This window comes from Hemicordylus capensis, chromosome 4 (assembly GCF_027244095.1).
Source record: "Hemicordylus capensis ecotype Gifberg chromosome 4, rHemCap1.1.pri, whole genome shotgun sequence".
NCBI lineage: Eukaryota > Metazoa > Chordata > Lepidosauria > Squamata > Cordylidae > Hemicordylus > Hemicordylus capensis.
Window position 1 is genome coordinate 238,583,646 of NC_069660.1, and position 22,875 is coordinate 238,606,520.

Below are 22,875 nucleotides of genomic sequence, written 5' to 3' on the forward strand. Positions count from 1 at the left end.
ATGGACAGTGATTTTGGACTAGCATTCACTAAAGGCACTCTACATCATACAGCATTTGGAAATGGCCAGTACAGACACTATAGTATTGAGCAGCTCACCTCTCCCACAACCATGACAGATAAAATGCTATCCATATAATTTCTTATTTAGCTTGACAGAAATGTATCTGAAAATATGCACATAATACTTACCCAATAGTAGGACTAATATTGTGGTCAAAATGATCCTGAACAAATCGACAAACTATACTTGATTTGCCAACTCCAGTATCCTGAAAAAAAAGAAAAGAAGAAACTGTTCAGGAGTTCCTTGAAAGTCTGGGCTTCAATGAAGAAAGAAAAAAGAAGGAAGAAGGAAGGAAGAAGAAGAAAAAAACCAGTAATATAGCCTTCCAGTCAAGGCTATATTACCTAACCAGCTTTCAACCCATAATAATGGTTCACTCAAAACATTTCATTTAACAGTAGTGCTGGGGGGGGAAATGAACCAAGGCAGAGAGGTGGCCAAACTTGCAGATGACACCAAACTATTTAGGGTAGTGAAATTCAACAGAGATTGCGAGGAGCTCCAAAAGGATCTCTAGAAACTGGGGGAATGGGCAACAAGATGGCAAATGCGGTTCTATGTTAACAAGTATAAAGCGATGCATATTAGGGCAAAAAAACCCACCCCAGCTTCACATATACACTGATGGGGTCTGAGCTACTGTTCCCTCTAAGGTGTGTGCATGTGTGCATGCTCACAAGTTTTCTGATGTCCACTCAGTTAATTTTAGACCCCGCTCAGGTTGAATTAGGAAGGCCCCACTCTGAATGCATGTGCCTTGATACTGCTGCCTAGAACAAAACTCATTCCGCACAGAGATGGAAAAAAAACTAGAGGGACCACTGGTCTGAGCTGTCGGTGAACAACCAGCAGAGGGATCTTGAGGACATGGTGGACAGCTTGTTGGAAGTGTCAACTCAATTTGCGGCAGCTGTGGAAAAGGCCAATTCCATGCTAGGGATCATTAGGAAGGAGTTTGAAAATAAAACTACTAATATTTATAATGCCCTTATACAAAATGATGGTGTAGGCCCATTTAGAGTACTGTTCTGGTCACCATATCTTAAGAAGGGCATTGTAGAACTGGAAAAGGTGCAGCAGAGGGCAAACAAGATGATCAGGGACCTAGAGCAGGGATCCTCAACGTTGGGCCCCCAGATGTTCTTGGACTTCAACTCCCATAATCCCCAGCCAAAGGCCACTGGGCCTGGGGATTATGGGAGTTGAAGTCCAAGAACATCTGGGGGCCCAACACTGAGGATCCCTGACCTAGAGCACCTTCTTTATGAGGCAAGGCTACAGCATCTGTAGCTCTTTAGTTTAGAAAAGAGGTAACTACGGGGAGATATAACAGAAGTGCATAAAATTATGTATGGAGTAGAGAAAGTGGACAGAGATACATTTTCCTCTCTCTTTCACACACACAACACTAGAACCAGGGGTCATCTAGGGATGTGCACAGAACCGCAGAGGTGCGGTCCGGGACCGACAGGGGTCTCCCTTTAAGGGCGGGGGGGTTTGCACTTACCCCTCCCGCCACTTTCCCCCCGCTGGCGCTCAATTTTTTTGAAATGTTTTTGGGGCGGCAGCGTTCCTCGCTGCCGCCACTGCCCCTGTTGTTGGCCGGAAATACCGGAAGTAGCAATTGCACAGGTGCCTGCTGCCACTGCGCACGCACTTGCCATGCACGTCGCAATTGCGTGTGCACGTCACGCAGGCAACATGCGCATACAACATGCGACTTGGACGGCGGGCACGCGGTGGCAGTGGGCGCACGTGTGATTGCTACTTCCAGTATTTCTGGCCAACAACGGGAGCAGGGTCAGTAGGGAGGAATACTGCCGCCCCAAAAACATTTCCCCAAAAAACAGAGGACCAGCAGGGGGAAAGCGGTGGGAGAGGTAAGTGCAACCCTCCCCCCACCCTTAAAGGACCACCACCCCCAGCGCCAGACCGGGCCACATTCGAACTGGTTGGGAGGCCTCTACAAGGGCCTCCGGACCGGTTCGTGCACATCCCTAGGGTCATCACATGAAACTGAAAGCCAAGAAATTTGGGACTGACAAAAGGAAGAACTTTTCCACACAACACATAATCAACCTATGGAATTCTCTGCCACAAGATGTGGTGACAGCTCACAGCCTGGATGGCTTTAAGAGGGGTTTAGAGAAATTCAAGGAGGAGAGGTCTATCAATAGCTACTAGTCTGGTGGCTTTAGGACACCTCCAGCCACAGAGGCAAGATGCCTCTAAATAGCAGTAGCAGTGGGAGAGTGGGCAAGCCCTCAGCTCTTGCCTGTGGTATTTCCAGATGCATCTGGTGTGCCACTGTGTGAAACAGGATGCAGGATTAGATGGGCCTTGGGCCTGATCCAGCAGGGCTTTTCTTATATTCTTAAGGCAGAAATGTTATTTAAAATCATCACAGCAGATTCCAAGTCAACTACTGTGGCAGAATGCTGTTGCTGCTTTCCTCAGATTTAACTTCCTCTACTGATTTCATCTGAGCTGTGGCAAAGCTCAGTGTGGTACAGTACATTTTTATTTTAAAAATCCTTGTAGCCACAGTTGGGCAATACTGTCATTATGCCTGATTTGAAGCCTGAAAGCATGAACACACCAGGGTCACAGCAATGGATTTCCCCTTTTGTGGTTAAATGGTTTCCTATCCAACTTTTAACATCAACTTTGCTCCAAACAACCAGACCACCTGCAGTTGAAAGACCTCTCCAGATGTGATGGCAGTTTAGAACCCATCCATTAGAGTCACAATTTAAGAAGCCTACATTGGCAGAGGCATATATCTCTGCCATGTGTAGACAATGTTTTGTTGTTGTTGTTGTTGTTGTTGTTTGTTTGTTTGTTTCCCTTTTAGGCTATTTGACGAGATTGGAAGCCTTGCATGTATCCTAAGTTCCTACTATAATGCCTATGAAATAAATTTGCCCCAGAAGCAACTGAACGTGGATAAATGTTAATACATATTAAACATTAATAAATGAACATTTGCCCCAGAAGCAACATTATTTATGTGATAAACCTTTGCAGCCATACAACTTCCAATGTTTATTTCATTAGGTAATTTGTCAGGAGCCTGGTAACCAAACTGAGTCTAACTGTTTCCCCTCAAAAGGCTAATTTTAAAGTTATCACAGATATAGCTGGCAACTTGGATAATATGAACATGTATTACCCCTAAGTTTGAGATAGCAGAAAGATTGACAAACCTATCATCAGATAGTGACAGATGCTACAAGGGAGATATTTCCACCTTTTTGTATCTACTGTTGGGCAATCCTTAGTCAATTGAGGATGGGACCAGTTTCAGAAGATCCCTTCATACTCAGCTGTCAAACAGAAGATTCCAGATACATCTCAAGATCAGTGTTCCCTCTAAGGCGTGCGCAATGTGCACACTCACAAGTTTTTATAATGTCCGCTCAGTTAATTTTAGATCCCATTCAGGTTGAATCAGGAATGCCCCACTCTGAATGCATGTGCACACACGCTGCCTTGATACTTCTGTCCAGAACAAAATACATTCCGCACACAGATTAAAAAAATTAGAGAGAGAGAACCCTGTTCAAGATTTGCACGGAAGAGTGCTGTCACTCAAGGTGCTAAGCCATCACACTATTTGCTAGCTCAAAGCACTCCCTCTTCCTGCTCCCTTGCGTGGTGTTTCGAAACCAAGCGTGGATGTGGAGAGCAAGGCTGGCTATGGCTCATGCACTGCTGGGTGAGGTAAATGGAGGTGCAACCATGTGGAGTACAGATGCAAAGGGGTAAGTGGAAGCAGTTAGAAGGAGTTCCTTCAAAGGAGAAATAATTTTTGCCACATCCTGGTTGGACTAGGTATTTTTTGCTTCCTTCCACTTTTTTGGCTAAAAATGGACTAGCACTTCACTAGTACAACAGTGCGGACATCCACACCAGCGCTGTGCCTTTGTGTGATGGAGATAGGGGTGATTTTTGCCCATCTCCACTTCCCTCTAAAGCCACTAAAAATAGCTGTGTGACTCTCAGGAAGATATTTCCAGATGGCCAGTGGGCTCCAGAGGGAAGTGGAAGTTGGTGAAAATCATCATGCCAACCACTGTTCCCTCTAAGGCATGTGCACGTGTGCACACTCACAGGTTTTTGGATGTCCGCTCAGTTCATTTTAGATCCTGCTCAGATTGAATCAGGAAGGCCCCATTCTGAATGTGCGTGCGTGCATGTGCACTGCCTTGAGACTCAGTGGAGGCTCTTCACTTAGGACAGAGTGGGCAATGCCTACCCCTCCAAAAGGCCAAAATGTCCAAAGAAACTAATAAAAATGGTCCAAAAAACAATAATAATTGTCAGCCATTCTGTCCTCTGCTACCATTTTAGGCACTGAAGCCCTGCACTTCCCTGCCTGTAGCTTGCAAGCCTGCAGTGTTGACATATAGTGGGTGCTCGTCGTAAAATTCCTTAAACACCTACAACAGCACATGAAACAGTTTCAAATAACAGTATTCATAAGGCAGGAGCCAATCCCATGGCTTGCTTTTGTTGTCAAAAGATGGGCTGAATTCAAAGAGCCCTATCAGGAAGACATCATACTGATTGACAGCTCCCTCTGCCTCTGACTAGCAATCAGTGTGGCTGGAGGCAGTCCTTGTTCTAGTCTTCTGAAGGAAGAGAGCTGCAATCGCCTTTTTGTTCACTCTTGGACTGTGTGCTGAGAGAAGAGCTTGCTGGGAGACCATTTATTTTGTTTATTTAGCCTCAGATTGTGTGAGTTAAGTTTATGTAATTGTCAGATTATGTAAGTTATGTAATTGCTAGCAGCAATTACTAGCAATGTGCATTTGGGCACCTTTAAGGAACTAATTGACACAAAACAGAACATGTAGGTAGCCCCCTGCACCTCTCCTCAGGTCTGTACCTGAAGCGATCACTTTGCCCTACCACATGAAAGGGCCACCCCTGCAAATTGCATACTTTATTTGCACTTTTATTATCATGAACTTGCAATAATTACTGATTTCCTGCCAGGTCTGCCATGATTTTAAAAACATCATTTCAAAAACTGGGAATCTAATCTTCCCATAGTTGCAGTCTGCAGATATTTCCTATCATCATTTGGACAGTTTTATTTATAAAACAGGAGGGGTAGCTTAGAAGCTTTTTACAGCCGCCTCCCTAGTTACGCACTCTGGGGCCCTGCCAAGCCACATCTCTCCCCCCCCCCCCCCACCATGCCTCCTCCGCATTCACTCAGCCCACCAATTTCTTCATGTGGGACAGCAGAACAGGCATGGCTCCTCCCGCCCCTGGAAAGAGCAAGCTGCAAATGTGAGAAATAATTATAAGGCCCTCATGCTAGTACTATGTGGAAATAACAACCTGACTTAATTTGTGGAGGGTTTTGGTGGGTTTTTTGTTTGTTTGTTTTTAGCATTTTTAAATACAACAAAGCTGCAGAGCCAGACAGATGGTTTTCTAGGCATTCAGGGTTACAAGTAAAAAGAGAGGGGGAAATGATCAATAAATATTTTAAAACTCTCTGTTAGGCATTTCTGAAATAGTAAAAAGTGGCAGGTGGGCCAGGCTTCCAGAGAGGCCTATGCATAGGCCTCACTGAAGCCCTCCAGGCAGGCCTTGGAGATTGGCAGGAGCAGACAGTCAAGAAAGGGTTAACTTTTCTCCCAGCCCCATTGGTTCTCCTGGAGTCTTGTGCTCCTCCCACACTTGGAATTTGTATGGAACTGTAGAACCCAAGTAGCTGGCTGTTGGACTGAGGGTTTCCCTCCAACCAAGAAGGAAAGTAAAACATTTGCTGTTTGAAAGTAAACCCTTTGCTCTTTGGTGTGTGTGTGTGTGTGTGTGTGATTTGTTCCCCTTGGTCAAGCTACCATGCTGCTTGCTCTCCCCCAACCGCCACCCCCATGAACCGTGTGTGTGTGTGTGTTGCACATGATGGGAGAGAAGTCCCACCGTGTGTGTGTGTGTGTGTGTGTGTGTGAGAGAGAGAGAGAGTTCTTAAGCTTTAAAAAAAACAACCAACAAAACATTTTCAAAGTATGCCAAAACATGTACTCATGGCATGTTTTTATAACTGTCTGAAAATGGGTGTCCTTGAGTGCAGAGGCTTTTACAGGTACGTTCCTTGGAATGACATAGCCACCTAATTTTATTTATTTATTTAACTAACTAACTTGTATACCGCCCAAACTTTTGTCTCTGGTGCAGTGAGGAAGTAACATGCCTAGGGAGCAAGAGGTTGCTGTTTAGAATCCCCACTGCTATGTTTCCCAGATTCCTATATCCGGCAGCAGTGATATCGGAAGATGCTGAAAGGCATCATCTCATACTGCGTGGGAGGAGGCGATGGTAATCCTCTCCTGTATTCTATCAAAGAAAACCACATGGCTCTGTGGTCGCCACGAGTCGACACCGACTCGATGGCACAACTTTACCTTTTACTTCCTATATGCCCACAGGAGTTAGTGTTGCATTTTTGTTTTTTTGCTCCACCCCGCACCACCCACTTTGGCTCTGCCCACCTGCCTGGCACCCACCTAGTCCCAGGATTCACCAGCCACCACTGTTGAGACTGCCAACCAGAACAAAACTCATTCCGCACAGAGATGAAAAAAATTAGAGGGATCACTGATGCCAACCCCTTGCCCCAAGCAACAGCGGAGTTTTGGTGTGAAGGTCAGCTCTGTTGCACCAGTGCAGTGCTGATCTGGATGTCAGCCAGACCAAACAATACTTTTTAAAAGGGAGAATTGTTGGAGACAAACCTTAATCAGATATGTTCGTTAGAGATCACAGAGGAAGTTCACCTTTCCTCTAATTTCTTCTAGAACCAAAGCATACTGTCTCACCGGGACAAGCTTTGGCTTGTGTCAGAATTACTGACGGCTAGAAACAGGGGTGTAGTGGAGAAGGGACACGCAGGGATGGAGCACTGGTGCTTCCTGGCTTCTCTGGCTGTTGGGATGGGCTTGGCCATGGTGGCTGACATAGAGAGCGCCTGGACTTCTTAATTTGCAACTACATCACTGGCTAGAAGGTAAAATATTTACTATCCGGATCCTAAAAACATTACTTGTACTCAAAATCTTATAGAAACAAACATGTAATTCCAAGCAAGTGTCCTCAGGATTATGGTGTACATTTTAAAAGTAACTGGAACTGAAAAGCTGTAGAAAACACTGCTTTGGACACTGCTATTCCTTGCATGCATATGAACTTTACTCCCTCTGTGTGCTCTCTCATCTTGCCACTAGGGGGAAGACCCTAGACAAGATGTGTTAGAACAAAACATTAGGATCCAATCATCTATAAAATCTCACCAATTAAAAGTGATAACTGAATGAATGAGTAAAGTAAAGGTAACTACTACATACACCTATTTGTTACTACATATATACTTATTCAAATATACACCTTCAACATATATAGATATAATAATATTAGATTTATATACATACATTAAATAATAAAACAAAATAATAAGGTCATCAAGTAATACTGAACTCCTTCAAGTGCAGGTCTGCAGACACAACCACTCCCCTTATATAATCTAATACAAGCTTCCAAACACTGCTTACCTCCCCCAAATTTTTATTATGCTTCAGTAAGGTCAGGGATTCCCAGCCTTTTGAAAGAAGTGTACAGGTAGCCCTCGTTATTTGTGGGATTTCCATTCCCACCAGTTAGCACCAATATGATTTCATTATTCATTAGAATGAATAATGAAACCTTTACTCTATGGGGATGGGGGGTAGGTTCTTGGGAGGGAGCCTACAAATGCCTTAAAGGTGGAAAGTGGGGAGGAATAAGAGTAGAACTGCACAGTAGCTTGCTCTCCAGGGCTGCAGGGCTTTTCAGGGATGGGGGGAGAGGTGTTCTATTATTATTTAAGAAAAAGCCTTAAAATGGGTCTAGTCTCTAAAATGGCGGCCAGAAGTGACACCAGAAGTCATTTCCGGCCACTCTGCAACCGCGAATAGGTGATATAGCCAATTTTCGCACCACAGATAAATAAATCTGTTCTCTAGGACCTGTCCACAGATACGTGAAACCGCGGTTGCCAGATTTGTGAAAGAAATACAAACCTTCAGCTCAAGTGCCCTCAAGGAGAAAGGGAGAGAGAGCGTGCGAACATACACAGACACACATATTTAATTGTTACTATTATTGAGAGAAGAGCTGGTCTTGTGGTAGCAAGCATGACTTGTCCCCTTAGCTAAGCAGGGTCCACCCTGGTTGCATATGAATGGGAGACTTGATTTGTGAGCATTGTAAGATATTCCCCTCGGGATGGGGCCACTCTGGGAAGAACATCTAGGCTCCAAGTTCCCTCCCTGGCTTCTCCAATATAGGGCTGAGAGAGATTCCTGCCTGCAACCTTGGAGAAGCCGCTGCCGGTCTGTGAAGACAATACTGAGCTAGATGGACCAATGGTCTGACTCAGTATATGGCAGCTTCCTATGTTCCTATGAGATGGACTATTCAGTCACTGGTTTACATTTAGGCTAGCTGACTCATGAGTACGGCTCCTCTGGTGGCCACATGGGGACAGGCATTCTCTGTTGCCACCCCAAGACTCTGGAATGTGTTCCCTGTTTTATCTGTAAACCGCCCTGAGCCATTTTGGAAGGGCAGTATAGAAATTGGATGGATGGATGGATGAATAAATAAATTTACTCGTCCTATTAATCTCAGAGTACAATAGTGGTAATTTTCTGAAGCCTGTCAGTAATGCTGAGGGAAAGGGTATTCTGAACTTCAGCACGTAGCCAGCCAATCCTTCTGCAGTGAACACATGACTGAGAACACATCTGCTTCAAGCTGGCAATCCTCCGATGGGGAACAAATAATGCAGCTGCAGCATAGGGAGACAGGAGAATTCTGAGTATCCCCTCGGAGCTCTTCAATTACTCCTAGGAGTACTAGTACCCCGTTGGGAACCCCTGAATGAGGTCATCAGCCTAATCATCCTCATCCATCCCAACATGTATATATCCACTCCTTATGTTTCATAAAGCTCATTAGCCACTTGTTAGAATATATGTATGTACTGCTTTTTAACAAAAAGGCTATCAAGTGGTTTACAAAGAAAAAGGAATGAAAAAATGATGTTTCCCTTTCCCAAAGAGGCTCACAATCTAAAAAGTAACACAAGAAACACACCAGCAACAGCCACTGGCGGAATGCTATGCCGAGTACAATAGGGACCCCACTCCTCCACTAAATATAAGAGACTAGTATTTTTAAGCCCGTTATGATAACGGGCGCTAGCTTTCTATCCCGTCTTTTCTGTCTCTCTCTCTCTTTCTGTCTCTTTCCCCCCCCCCCCTTGTCCCCTCTCTCTTTTTGTTTTGTTGTTGTCTCTGTTTTTGTTCTTCCTTATTTTGCTTTTACTTTTTTTGGAGGGGGGGTGGATGAATAACGGCCAAAATGGCCCATGAGAAGGTGGCCGCCCCCGCCTATCGCCCTCCTGCGCACCCAGCTGCCGGAGCCCACCTTACCCGCTCCAGCCCGAAGGAGAAGAGAGGAACTCGGAAACAGAGCTATTCTCTGTGTTAAGCTGCTGCCCATACTGTCGCAATGGACGCAATAGGTGTCCTTTGCATCCATAGCGGCAGTTTGAGCAGTGACTTAGCACAGAGAGGAGCTCTGCTCGTGAGCTCCTCTCTTTTCCCTCGGGCTGGAGCGGGTAAGGTGGTCTTCGGCAGCTGGGAGGGCGATAGGCGGGGGCGGCGACCTTCTCATGGGCCATTTTGGCCCTTAATCTTTTTTGGGGGGGGAGCGGGGAAGGTGATTTTGGGCAGCTGGGAGGGCGGGTGAGCAGGCGGCGGCGGCTGTGAGCGGGCGGGGGCCTCGTTGGCGGCTTTGTCGCCACCTCGCCCAGCTTCATTTTGGGCAGCTGGGAGGGTGGGTGAGCAGGCGGGGGCGACGGCTGTGAGCAGGCGGGGGCCTCGTTGGCGGCTTCGCCGCCACCTTGCCCAGTTTCCCTGTCCCCCGTCTCGGTCTTCCCCCGCCGCCATTGCCCTCGCCTTTTTCAGGGCGGCCGCTTCTGGTTGTCTCGGCCTCCTCTCGCCGTGCCGCAGCTCATGGCCGAGGCGGCGGCTCTGCCGCCGCCTCGGCCACTTTCCCCCGCCGCCACACACCGGCTAATGGCCGCCCGTGGCTGTGGGACACTGGTGTCTGAGGTCCTGTGTCCCTTGGGCTCTTCTGGGCCTGCGCTTCGCGCAGGCCCAGAACAGCCCAGGGAGGCAGGGACGCAGATCCCCAACGTTCCAAGGCCACGGCCACTCACTTAGCCTTTTATTATATAGGATACTCTATTTTTAAAGTCACTTCTTTGCCCACTTAGTTATCAAAGATAATTAAAACCAATACTTTATCATTTTTTTCCATTTAAGAGTAACTTCACCATGAAACCTAAAAATATTGCACAAAACTAGGAAGTGTCACATCTGCTTTGCCATAGTTGAGCAGGACAATCACTGAAAATTGTTGGGCTTAGATGGGGCAGGGGACACACACCTTGAAATGTATTCCTGCTCTCTCATAAAAGTAATTAAGGCTCTGATTACATAATTGATGCATACTTTCTTGAAAGAAAGTCACATTTAACACAGCAGGACTTATTTCCAAACACTAATACATGTATTATTTACTGCATTTATATTCAACCCTTCCTCCAAAGGACTCTATAAATGCAAGTCATTTATATTTATGCAAGTCATTCTGTTTTGAGTATTCTTGTGTATGACATGAGACAAGGAGAACTGCAATAATGTCTGGGCACACACTTAGAAAGAAAACAAAATTTCAGAACTAGTAAAATAATGAAAGGAAACCTAGTCTCCTTCAATGGGCAATTAGAAGTCAGTCTTAACGCAACCACTTATTTCAGTTAAACATTAATGGGAGCATGACTGAAATTTGAACCCTACAATAATAACCGACATCAGAAATCAGAAATTCCTGACTCTAAAGTAGGTCTGCCAAACACACTTGAATAATTCTCGCTGATCAATTTGTTAAAACACAATCAATTAAAATGAAATAAGCTTGCATATTACAAAATATGCTTTTCTAGATACTGGAGTGAGTTAACTTATGATTTAACAACTATTATCAGAAGAAAAGGCTGCAATTGATATTTTCTGTTTAATTCTGTTACACACAGCAGTAGCCTTAGAAGCGCCTGATCTAAGTCCCCAAAACATGCCCTCACCAGTTTAAATTGGTACCTGCTGATTAAATTGATAAAGCTTTGGTTGATTAATCGATGAATTAAACCTGTTAAAGCTTGTTGCCCTATTCGTAAGGTGCTCACACCATTCAACAACCATTTCTGTTTCAGCACAAAATGAAGTCTACAAGAAGCATGTGTTCCTTTACATTGCAGAACTAATAGACTATATTGAACCACATCAACTCCTCTGGCTACGATGATGGAAAGGAAGCTGTAAAAATATACCTATTTATAGTAAGCTAAACAGTAAAATCAGTTTTAAATTGCTACAAGGAAAGCAACCATTTTCCTACCACTAAGCAATTTTAAAACTGTAGAGTTTTTAAAAAGATGTTATAAATGTTGTTTTTAATTACACCTGGATTGGCAGCATGTATACCATATTTTACAATGCAGTAATAAGCAAGAATGTTTTCAGTTTCTGGGGTTTGGTTTTCCCCCCCACTGAAAATGCTGACAAACCTCTAATTCCATGACTTCAACCTTGTTACTACAGAACACAGCCGGGTTATACTTGGCACTAACTCAGGTTTTACATTTGTTGGTAAAAAAATATTCACAGTTTCCATTTAGACAAAATATAGCTTAGTGAAACAGGGACTGTATTGATTTTTGTTAGGGAATATGTTTTATTATGCTTGCATTTTTGTTATTTGTATGTGTATAGATTTTCTTTTCTTTTTTTAATTTGTTCACAACATAAGCAGGCTGGACTTTAATGATTTTTTTAAAATATTATGAAAGAATGACTGCCCAGTCCATTGCAATAAAATTGTTTGCAGTAGATAATCTTCTTGCCTTACTTGGAAGAGATGCTTGATAACAGCTAGAAAATGGTATGGAGACAATATGTGGAGGCATGGGAGTAGCTAGTGTGTGCATGTATGTAAATGTTGAAATGTCTCCCCAGTTCTTAAATCAGGTTATTCAGAAAGAGATGAACAATCCAAAATGCTAAGGAGCCGTTTCTGTAGCAGGGGAAAATGCCTAGGAGGAAACCTTTCTCCTTACTGACTGCTTTAAGACAGACAGTCTTTAATCATTGCCCAACTGATCAGACACTAAAATTGCAGCTCTGCAATTTTTTCCACGTCCTACAAGTGCAGATGTTCATAAAACCACATTTCAGAAGTTTTGTTATGCTGCTTGGAGAGCATTTGAACTTGGCTGTTGAATACAAATTGTATAATGCTTTAGGGAGGAGTTATGTATCTTCTGGCTACAGTTAGTGGAATATATATTTTAACTCAAGAACCATTACAACATGACTTTTGGAAACAAAATAGTCCAGTTCTGCTCACAAATTGGTTTTATTTTTATGCTTGAATGTTGAATCCTGTTCACAATTTCCAAAGCGAAACCCTACACAGGACTTGAGAGTGCTGGGATAAATCAACAGGTTGTGTAGTCATTATCAGCCAAGTGTAGTTGGAGAAAACAAGAGCAGTTGTCCAAGTATACTTCGTGAAAAGTAGGTTGTGACTTTAAAATATTACCATCTATAGGCAAACGTCCAAAACTATTCCATGCACTAACCATTTCCTAATGTCTGGCTCTGAAAGTTAAAAATAGCCTATGTCTTTAGGTACAGCAGGAATTCCAGCAGGGATTTTCAATTCTTTGCTTTCACAATAATGTTTTTAAAAATAAGAGTTTCTAAGTATTTCTCCCCCATCTGGTATCACTTGAACAAAGAGACCCGCCTGAACAAGTAAAGGTATGCATGATAATACTGGCTGACATCCAGATGAACGTTGAACGTGCAGAAAAACATTTCAAGATCAAAATAGATACAAGCAATTTTTGCTACTCTCCCCTTCCCTCTGAAGCTCATTGTACCTTCTGATTCAAAAAATGTTTCCCCGAGGGTTGCCGGACCCTCAGAGGCATATTTTTGAGAAGCACAGTGGACTTCAGAGGGAAGGGGGATCAGCAAAAATAGCCCCTCCTCCATGGCATGTGTGAAACATTTTTCAGTGTGTGCAACATTAGTCCAGATGTCGGCCACTATTTTCCCATTGTGTGAAACAGAATGTTAGACTAGATAGGCCTTGGGCTTGATCCAGCAGGGCTCTTCTTATGTTCTTAAATTAGTTGCAGAAAGCACTAATTGAACAATGCATTGATTCATTTATATGAATTGTTGGATTAACACTTCAAACATAAAGGGCAGTCTAGAGCTCTGGGGTTTTAATTAAGGAATGGAACCAGGAAATTCGGAAATTCCTCCCCTGCCCACATGTTACTGCATGTTTACAAATGTTTCTTCATGGAAGTGTAAGCAAACTTTAAAAGTGTGAATGGCCTATTATTAATGATGAACTTCAAGAAAGAAGACCAAACAAAAAAACCTATTTGGCTAATGAACAGCTACTTTTCATTAAGAGACTTCATTACATGAAAATAATTTTTAAACATTTTTTAAAAAAAATTCTCACACATTTCAGATTACAATCCAAGCAATGAGTACAGAGTACCCAAGCAAGCATCTTAATTTCTTCCCCAGCAACAAATATCAGACTCTATACAGTTTATCTTATCAGTCAGTAGTTTAAACAGGCAAGATTTATCAATGTAAAATTGTGTAGTAAGCATGTCTTTGCAAGCTAGACATTTTTAAGAGATAGGGAGAGACCTTGTGTTAAGCCACCTTTATTTAGCAGAGCATTGCAAATGTTCCCATTTTAAAACAAGATGTCCAAAGATTTCAAATACATTCTACAAGCAGACATTATGGCATAAAGATCTAATTTCTTCATATGTGTAAACTTATTTTGGTAGTCAGTAGTAGTTGTGAATTACATGTAAAGGTTACCCAAGGACTCTCAGAGCAACAACATCTTGTCATTATGCTGACAAAGAAAAACAAAGTTTTGGAGGGAAAGTTATTCTTGAGCTGTCATTTATACCTATTTATGATTTAAAAAAAAACATATTCTAGTTCTGGTAATTCTGCTGTCTAATTGAAGACATAAAATTGCTGAATATTATGGCTGCAATCCTGCCCTCAGTTATGAAAATATCAAAATAGCTTTTCCAGATGTAATAAGAAAATGGGAGGTTTATATTAGGGATGTACACAAATCGTGATTCCAAGTAGGATTTGTAACACATCCTCTGCACCTTTAAAATGGAAGAAAGCAGGAGCATACCTGCTCCTCCGCCACTTCCTGAATTGGTGGCGCTTCTCCCAGCTATCTTCGTGTGCCAGTGGCGCTCTCCCCCAGCTGACCCCATGTGACACTAACATACACATGGTCTCCATGCATGCACAACGGCCATTTACTTGGTCAGCATAGTTGACGACTTTCTAACTCATAGTACATGGTTATCCTTTTCACAGTCCTATGCATGTTTACTCAGATGTCACTCCGAGTTCAATTACACATTTCCTTGTAAGTGTGCATAGAATTATGGCTCCTACTTATGGTACTAGTCTACATTTGCAGTTGCACAGAGTTTTTTTAAAAAAAAACATATATGGAGGGCGGGGGATACATTCTTGATAGTCATTGCTTATTTCAAAGGATTGTCTCTGCTCTCAGAACATCACAGCTCCACAGCAACAAGACAGATGTGACCCATTACATCTGGAAATGTTATTTTTATAGGGAGATTTAGAACTACTCAGCCAGTCTTTTAGCCCTCCTTCAGACATAAAACAGCAGGGATGCTTTACTTGCATATAGCAACCTGAAAACACATTTAAAAGCCCCACCCACTGCATATACTTACAATCAGGGGCATAACAACCGTTGAGCAAGGGGGGACAGTTGTCCCCAGGCCCCAAGGGTCTGGGGGGCCCCCAAGGCTCCCCCTCACCCTTGTGCAAGGTGTCCCCTTGCCCTCTCCTGCACCCAGCCGACAAGAAAAGCGCTCATGGAGGGTGAGGCACAACCCTCTGCTCTCCAGTCAGCATTTTTTGCTGGCTGGGAAGGAATGGACTGTCCTCCCCCGGGCATTAGCTTCTCCCCTGTTCATGACGTCAGATGCAAGGGGGCAGGGTCAGTGCTGAGAATGAGGCTGTGACAGCCCCATGCGTGGCACTGATCCCCTTGCGTCTGATATCAGATGCAGGGGGCATGGCTTGGAGCACGAATACAGAATACCCAGGGGGCAGGGAAGCCACTGGTTGGACTTTGTCCGCCACCCCTGCCAAGCTCCCTATGCCACCACTTACAGTGTTTGTCTGAAAAGAAAAATGCTGTAACCGTGGACAGATTCTTTCAGTGATTGGCCTTCCAATCACGAAAATCATCTGTCCACTGTTACAGCTCTTGTTTCTTCAAACATTGTAAACATAGACTGTGGACAGGTAGGGTTTCTGAGCACATCAAAATGAGGCAGAGCTCACGGGCATGCTCTCAGGATACTGTTTGCAAGTACAGCATCCTTTCTTTTTTGAAAACCTGAAGAGGACTTTTGTTGCTGATGGTACTGATGTTTTGCCAAATAGTTTTTGTTGTTTTGTCTTCTTTCTTGAAGTTCATCATTAATAATAGGCCATTCACAATTTTAAAGTTTGCATGCACTTCCATGAAGAAACATTTGTAAACATGCAGTAACGTATGGACAGGGGAGGAATTTCAGAATTTCCTGGTTCCATTCTTTATTTATTTTCTTTATTTAAAACGCCAGGGCTCAAGACTGCCCTTTATGTTTGAAGTGTTAATCTGACAATTTAGATAAATGAATCAATGCATTGTTCAATTAGTGCTTTCTGCAACTAATTTAAGAACATAAGAAGAGCCCTGCTGGATCAAGCCCAAGGCCTATCTAGTCTAACATCCTTTTTCACACAATGACTCCCCAGATCCCTCAGAGAAGACCACAGCAAGAGAAGAGGGTATGCCCTCTCTCTTACTGTCACTCCCCTTGCCTCTGAGACTGGAGGTGATCATCTTGGTTGCCCGATTCTCCACCTTTTCCAGATCTACAATGTCCTCCTTAAGATATGGTGACCAGAACAATACACAGTACTTCAAATGTGGACGCACCATAGATTATTAATATATTATTATTAATGTAATAATAATATTAAATTAATTAATAATAAATATATTTTTTTAAAAAAATACAAGCTACCTGTAGCCAAAAATTGGTGGGACCATAAAATTGAAAAAGTGGTCGAAAACGAAGATGTAAAAATATTATGGGACTTCCGACTACAAACAGACAAACATCTGCCACACAGTACACCAGATATAACTGTAGTTGAGAAGAAAGAAAAACAAGTTAAAATAATTGACATAGCAATACCAGGGGATAGCAGAATAGAAGAAAAAGAAATAGAAAAAAAATCACCAAATACAAAGATCTACAAATCGAAATTGAAAGGCTGTGGCAGAAAAAGACCAAAATAATCCCAGTGGTCATTGGCGCCCTGGGTGCAGTTCCAAAAGACCTTGAAGAGCACCTCAGCACCATAGGGGCCACAGAAATCACCATCAGCCAATTACAAAAAGCAGCTTTACTGGGAACAGCCTATATTCTGCGACGATATCTATAACAACAGCAACAACATTGACAATAAAATTCTGGCATCCCAGGTCCTTGGGAAGGACTCGATGTCTGGATAAAACAAACCAGTCAATAACACCTGTCTGACTGTGTAAACAAGAAATAATAATAATAATCCTCCAGTGAGGCACTACCTTGGTGTGGTTGTGGGGCTTGCGTGCTCTGAGGAAGGTGGGAGCTATGCCAGAGGTCCAACCATAATGGACAGATCTCACCAGAGGAGAGGCTTAAACACCTAACAAGCCTTCATAAACAACTATCAAAACAGTTCAATCACATTTTGCAAGGAGGTGATATTGAACAATGGCTAACAACTGGGAAAACCCATCTCATCATGAAAGACCCAGCAAAAGGTGCAGTTCCAAGTAATTATAGACCGATAACCTGTCTGCCAAACATGTTCAAATTATTAACTGGAATAATAGCAGATGAAGTAATGCAACACTTATTAACTAACAAACAGCTTCCAGTTGAACAGAAAGGAAATTGCCCGAACACCAGAGGCACAAAAGACCAGCTGCTGATTGACAAAATGATTTTAGAAAATGGCAAGAGAAGAAAAACCAATCTAAGTGTTGCATGGATTGACTACAAGAAAGCCTTCAATTCATTGCCTCACACATGGATACTAAAATGTTTAGAAACAACTGGTGTCAGCAAAAACATTCAGATATTTATCAAAAAAAGCAATGAGCATGTGGAATACACAGTTAACAATCAATGGCGAGACACTTGGACAGGTTAGCATTAGAAGAGGCATTTTCCAAGGGGACTCACTATCTCCTCTGTTGTTTGTAATCGCCATGACCCCACTTTCACAAATACTAAACAAAACAGGCCTCGGATACCAAACATCTAAAACATCAAGTCAAATCAACCATCTGCTGTACATGGACGATCTGAAGTTGTATGGAAATTCCCAGTCAGAAATCGAATCACTGCTAAACACTGTCCGTATATTCAGTAGCGATATAGCAATGGAGTTTGGACTAAACAAGTGTGCTGCATTAATAATGAACAGAGGGAAAATAACAAAAACAGAAGGAATAGAACTGCCCAATGGAAGCAAGATCAAGAACCTGGGAGAGAAAGAACATTACAAATACTTGGGCATTCTCCAGGCTGATAACATTGCACACACTGAAGTTAAAAGAAAAATTGGAGAGAGTTCAGGAGAGTTAGAAAAATCCTCAAGTCCAAACTCAATGGCAGGAACACCATACAAGCCATAAACACCTGGGCTATACCTGTTATCAGATACACTGCAGGAATAATAGACTGGACCCAGGCAGAGCTAGAGACGCTAGATCGTAAGACCAGGAAAATCATGACCATCAATCATGCTCTGCACCCCCGCAGTGATGTAGATAGGCTATACCTCCCTCACAGCTCCGGTGGAAGAGGAATTCTGCAAGTCCATCAAACAGTAGAGGAGGAGAAAAGAGGCCTTGAAGAATATATCAAGGACAGTGAAGAAGATGCACTTCAAATGGTCAATAATGCGAAACTATTCAACACCAATGAAACAAAGCAGGCCTACAAGAAAGAACAAGTCAAGAACCGAGCAGAAAAATGGAAAAAGAAGCCACTGCATGGTCAATATTTGCACAATATAACAGGAAAATTAGACATCAGCAAGACCTGGCAATGGCTTAAGAATGACAACTTGAAGAAAGAAACAGAGGGTTTAATACTGGTTGCACAAGAACAGGCACTAAGAACAAATGCAATAAGAGCAAAAGTCAAAAAATCCACCACAAACAGCAAGTGCCACCTTTGTAAAGAAGCAGATGAAACCGTGGACCACCTAATCAGCTGTTGTAAAAAGATCGCACAGACTGACTACAAACAAAGGCATGACAAAGTAGCAGGGATGATACACTGGAACATCTGCAAAAAATACAAGCTACCTGTAGCCAAACATTGGTGGGACCATAAAATTGAAAAAGTTGAAGAAAATGAGGATGTAAAAAATATTATGGGACTTCCGACTACAGACAAACACCTGCCACACAATACACCAGATATAACTGTAGTCGAGAAGAAAGAAAAACAAGTCAAAATAATCGACATAACAATACCAGGGGACAGCAGACTAGAAGAAAAAGAAATAGAAAAAATCACCAAATACAAAGATCTACAAATTGAAATTGAAAGGCTGTGGCAGAAAAAGACCAAAATAATCCCAGTGCTCATTGGCGCCCTGGGTGCAGTTCCAAAAGACCTTGAAGAGCACCTCAAGCACCATAGGGGCCACAGAAATCACCATCAGCCAATTACAAAAAGCAGCTTTACTGGGAACAGCCTATATTCTGCGACGATATCTATAACAATTGACAATAAAATTCTGGCATCCCAGGTCCTTGGGAAGGACTCGATGTCTGGATAAAACAAACCAGTCAATAACACCTGTCTGACTGTGTAAACAAGAAATAATAATCCTCCAGTGAGGCACTACCTTGGCGTGGTTGTGGGGCTTGAGTGCTCTGAGGAAGGTGAGAGCTATGCCAGAGGTCCAACCATACTGGACAGGTCTCACCAGAGAAGCCAGACAAAGAGTGCCTCTCCCATCAACAATATGGTGAGACGTAACTTTCATAAATCTATACCGGATCAGTCGTCACCTGGGTCAACAAGGACCGCGCCAGGTGCTGGAGTCCCTGGACATCTGGTGGCAAGTGGGCAACAGGACTCAGGATCTTCAGTTGAGCAACCAGGGCTGGAGACTGCAAAGTAACTAGAAGAAACACCGCTTAACCGAAAAAAATATACATAAAAATGCCAACAAGGAAATAATGATCTGCTATTACAAGTCTAGTCCAACTAGAAGAGGTTATTTAAAAAGAATGTACCAAATTTGGAAAGAGAAGCATCCAGATACAGAAATAACAGAACAAAGGCTAGCAGACCAGAGAAGATTCATAATAAGAAATAAAGTATTCACAGGAGTTGAGCTGGAAGAACTGCAAAGAGCAACACAGGCTCAAGATATGGAAGAATTACCACCAACTGAAGCAGTTGCTCAGGCGCAGGTAGAGTGCAACCTACCTTAGTGCAACAAAAGTCTATCTTTGGTTAGATATCTTATCTTTTGGAGCCAGCATGGTGTAGTGTTTAGAGTGCTGGACTAGGCCCGGGGAGACCCAAGTTCAAATCCCCATTCAACCATGATACTTGCTGGGTGACTCTGGGCCAGTCACTTCTCTCTCAACCTAACCTACTTCACAGGCTTGTTGTCAGGAGAAACTTAAGTATGTAGTGCACCGCTCTGGGCTCCTTGGAGGAAGAGTGGAATATAAAACGTACGTAAATAAACAAATAATCTGTTAAGACTCATACCTACAAGTCAATCCTATGCATATTTACTCAGAAGCAAATCCCATTGAGCTCAATGGAGATTACTCACAAATAAGGGTGCATATGATATCCCAGAGACCTGGAAGGTTCAGTGTATCACCATGGCATACCTTAATCCCAAATGTATAATTTATTTTCTTCACCAGTGCATACATCCCACTGGATTTGAAAGAAAAAATTTCTTCGCAAAGTTATTGCACTGTACAGAAGACTTCAGCCAGGCACAAAATAGGCAGGGTTTCCCCCCACAGTTGTGAAACAAACATTACCTGGGTGATGTTACATGTATGCATGCCAGAAAGGGAGAGGCACTGAGCCAAATAAGAAAAGAGGAGAAACCTCAAATCCCTCCGAGATGAACTTTATTGCTGGCCCAATGTGTTCTGGCAAGGCCTTTATCAAGGGTTCCTGTTTCAATATCTTCAAGTGGTCAGAAGAGGCTATTTTTTAAAAATCTACTCTTCCTTGTAGCTAAACTCTAATACAGGGAGGCACAAATACAGCCCTCCAGCAGCTGGATTACAACTCCCATCATCCCCAGCTACAGTGGTCAGGGATGATAGGCGTTTTAGTCCAGACAGCTGGAGGGCTGAAGGTGCCTCCTTGCATTAAGGTTTAGCTACAAGGAACAGTAGTCTGTTTTTATTAGCCTCTTCAGACCACTGAGAGATATTGAAACAAGAGCGCTTGATAAAGACCTTACCAAAGCACATTGGGCAAGCAATAAAATTCATCTTAGAAGCATCTGAGGTTTCTTCTCTTGTCTCATTTGATATTATGTGTATGCAAAAAGGTAAATGTCACTTTAAACTGTATTATATCTATGATGCAGAGTAATAATGCTTCTTGACTTGGCTCTGGTTAGGCTTGAATTGTATTGTCACTTGTATTTGCCCCTTGTCCTATCTGGAGCCACACAGACTCCTGCCTAAGACAAAATACAGGCAGCTTATGCTTCACTAATTTCTCCAGGTTTGTGCGTATATTTAATATCCCCCAAGTCCATGGTTTTCGACATCCCCCTAAAATGTACCCCAACCCTGTAGCTGCATTTTAATTATTTTAAGCACCTTAATGGAAAAACCTGCTCTTCACAGATGTGTTTGGGAGTAACATGTAGACTAAAACCCAGACTTCAGCATGATGACAGCTATGCAAAGAGAAAGTGTGTGGAGAAGAAACATTACTAATAAAACACTATCCATGAACATGCATAGTTAGTATCACGTTTGTCCAGACCAATGAAAGGGTTTTTGAGAAGCACTATAGTGGTTTTCAGGTATTCAAAGACTGTCACAAAGAAAAAGAAGTGTTCATTCTCATTCTGTGTGTTTGTGTATAAGTAAATATTAGATATCTATTATCACCTTATCTTCCATGTATAGATGGAGTGTGTGGACAGTGCAACCCACCTCCTCAGTTGGCCCCACCTCCACACTTTTAATGATGTAGGAGAATGGGGTCTGTGTGTGTACAGCTACATGTGATAAGGCACCATAGTCCCACCAAGGTTCCCAATCACATATATAAGACCTAGACACATATAGCTGTACGTGTATAGGTCCCATTCTCACTGTCAGATGAATGTGCAGAGATTGGAGGCTTGATCAGTGGATGGAATCCCACTCTCCCTCTGTCTCTTCAGTCTATGCATTTATGAGTTGAGAACAGGGCTTATGTTAAGCAACAATGTTTTTTTTAAAAAATTACAAGACGACAAAACTAGCTAAACAAGAAAGCAAAAGGTTAGGTGAGGAAACAGAGTAAGCTGCCATGGTAACAATATAATTCAATGCATTTAAAAGAACATTCAACAGCTTTACCAAAAAAAAGTCTTCTAGGGACAGCTGAAGTCTTGTGAATCCTCTCATATACACATTATTGGACTACAGATCTCATCCCAGGTTTACAACTGTGTTAGATATGACTGGCATTCTCCATTGACAAGTTCATAGGCTACTTCAGAACTGCTGTCTTGCTAAGCACCTTACTATGCCCACAAGCAGTTTTATGACTGGATGTGTTCACACACTGACAAGCACTCAACTGTATTGTAATAATAACCGATCTCCAGCACTCGTCAATTTGCTTTGCCATAGGAATGGTATTGCCATTCTTACTGCCCATTTTCATAGAAGATAACATGATGCACCATGACCAAAGTGGATAGTTTTCTAGGATACTGCATCCAGTTTCAGGAAAGAATCTCTTCCCAATGACTACTATCTAGGCTGGAATAAATGAAGTTCTTCATATCCCCCATTTCTTATGCTTCTCTCTCACTCTTGTTTATATGCTGGATAATTGTATAAGCCAGTACATGAAGTTCCTCCACACAATCTTTTTCTAAAACGCTCTTTGAACTTAGAGGACTTATTTCCAGTTGTGTTTGCTTATGAAAAAGCAAAACTCATCAGATGCTCTAAAACAGAATTACTCAGCTTTATATTTTGTTTAAAGATAAAAGGTAGCAGTTTGGACAGAGGAAATGTTTATTTCCATATATCTTGGCTTAAATCCTCTTATTATTCTATAGATGTGTTCACAGTTGCAGTCATAAAGATATATTTGCATGTTAACATTCCTAGGGGAACCCAATGCTCTCTACATGGACCTAGCACACTTTTACCTTTAAGAATTAGTCAATTCCTTTAACACTGATGTTTTGAATGTTTTGTTCATTGAAGTAAAATGTGTTTTGT

At 42.5% G+C, this 22,875-nt stretch overlaps 1 protein-coding gene across 3 annotated transcripts in view; it reads right to left on the reverse strand.

Moving 5' to 3' along the window:
- RAB31 (RAB31, member RAS oncogene family) overlaps positions 1–22,875 on the reverse strand; it is a 114,438-nt gene that overhangs the window by 88,469 nt on the left and 3,094 nt on the right. For all 3 annotated transcript variants that reach the window (XM_053247607.1, XM_053247606.1, XM_053247605.1), the window contains exon 2: positions 192–271. In XM_053247607.1, coding sequence (XP_053103582.1) covers positions 192–271 — 80 coding nt within the window. The remainder of the gene's footprint in view (positions 1–191; positions 272–22,875) is intronic.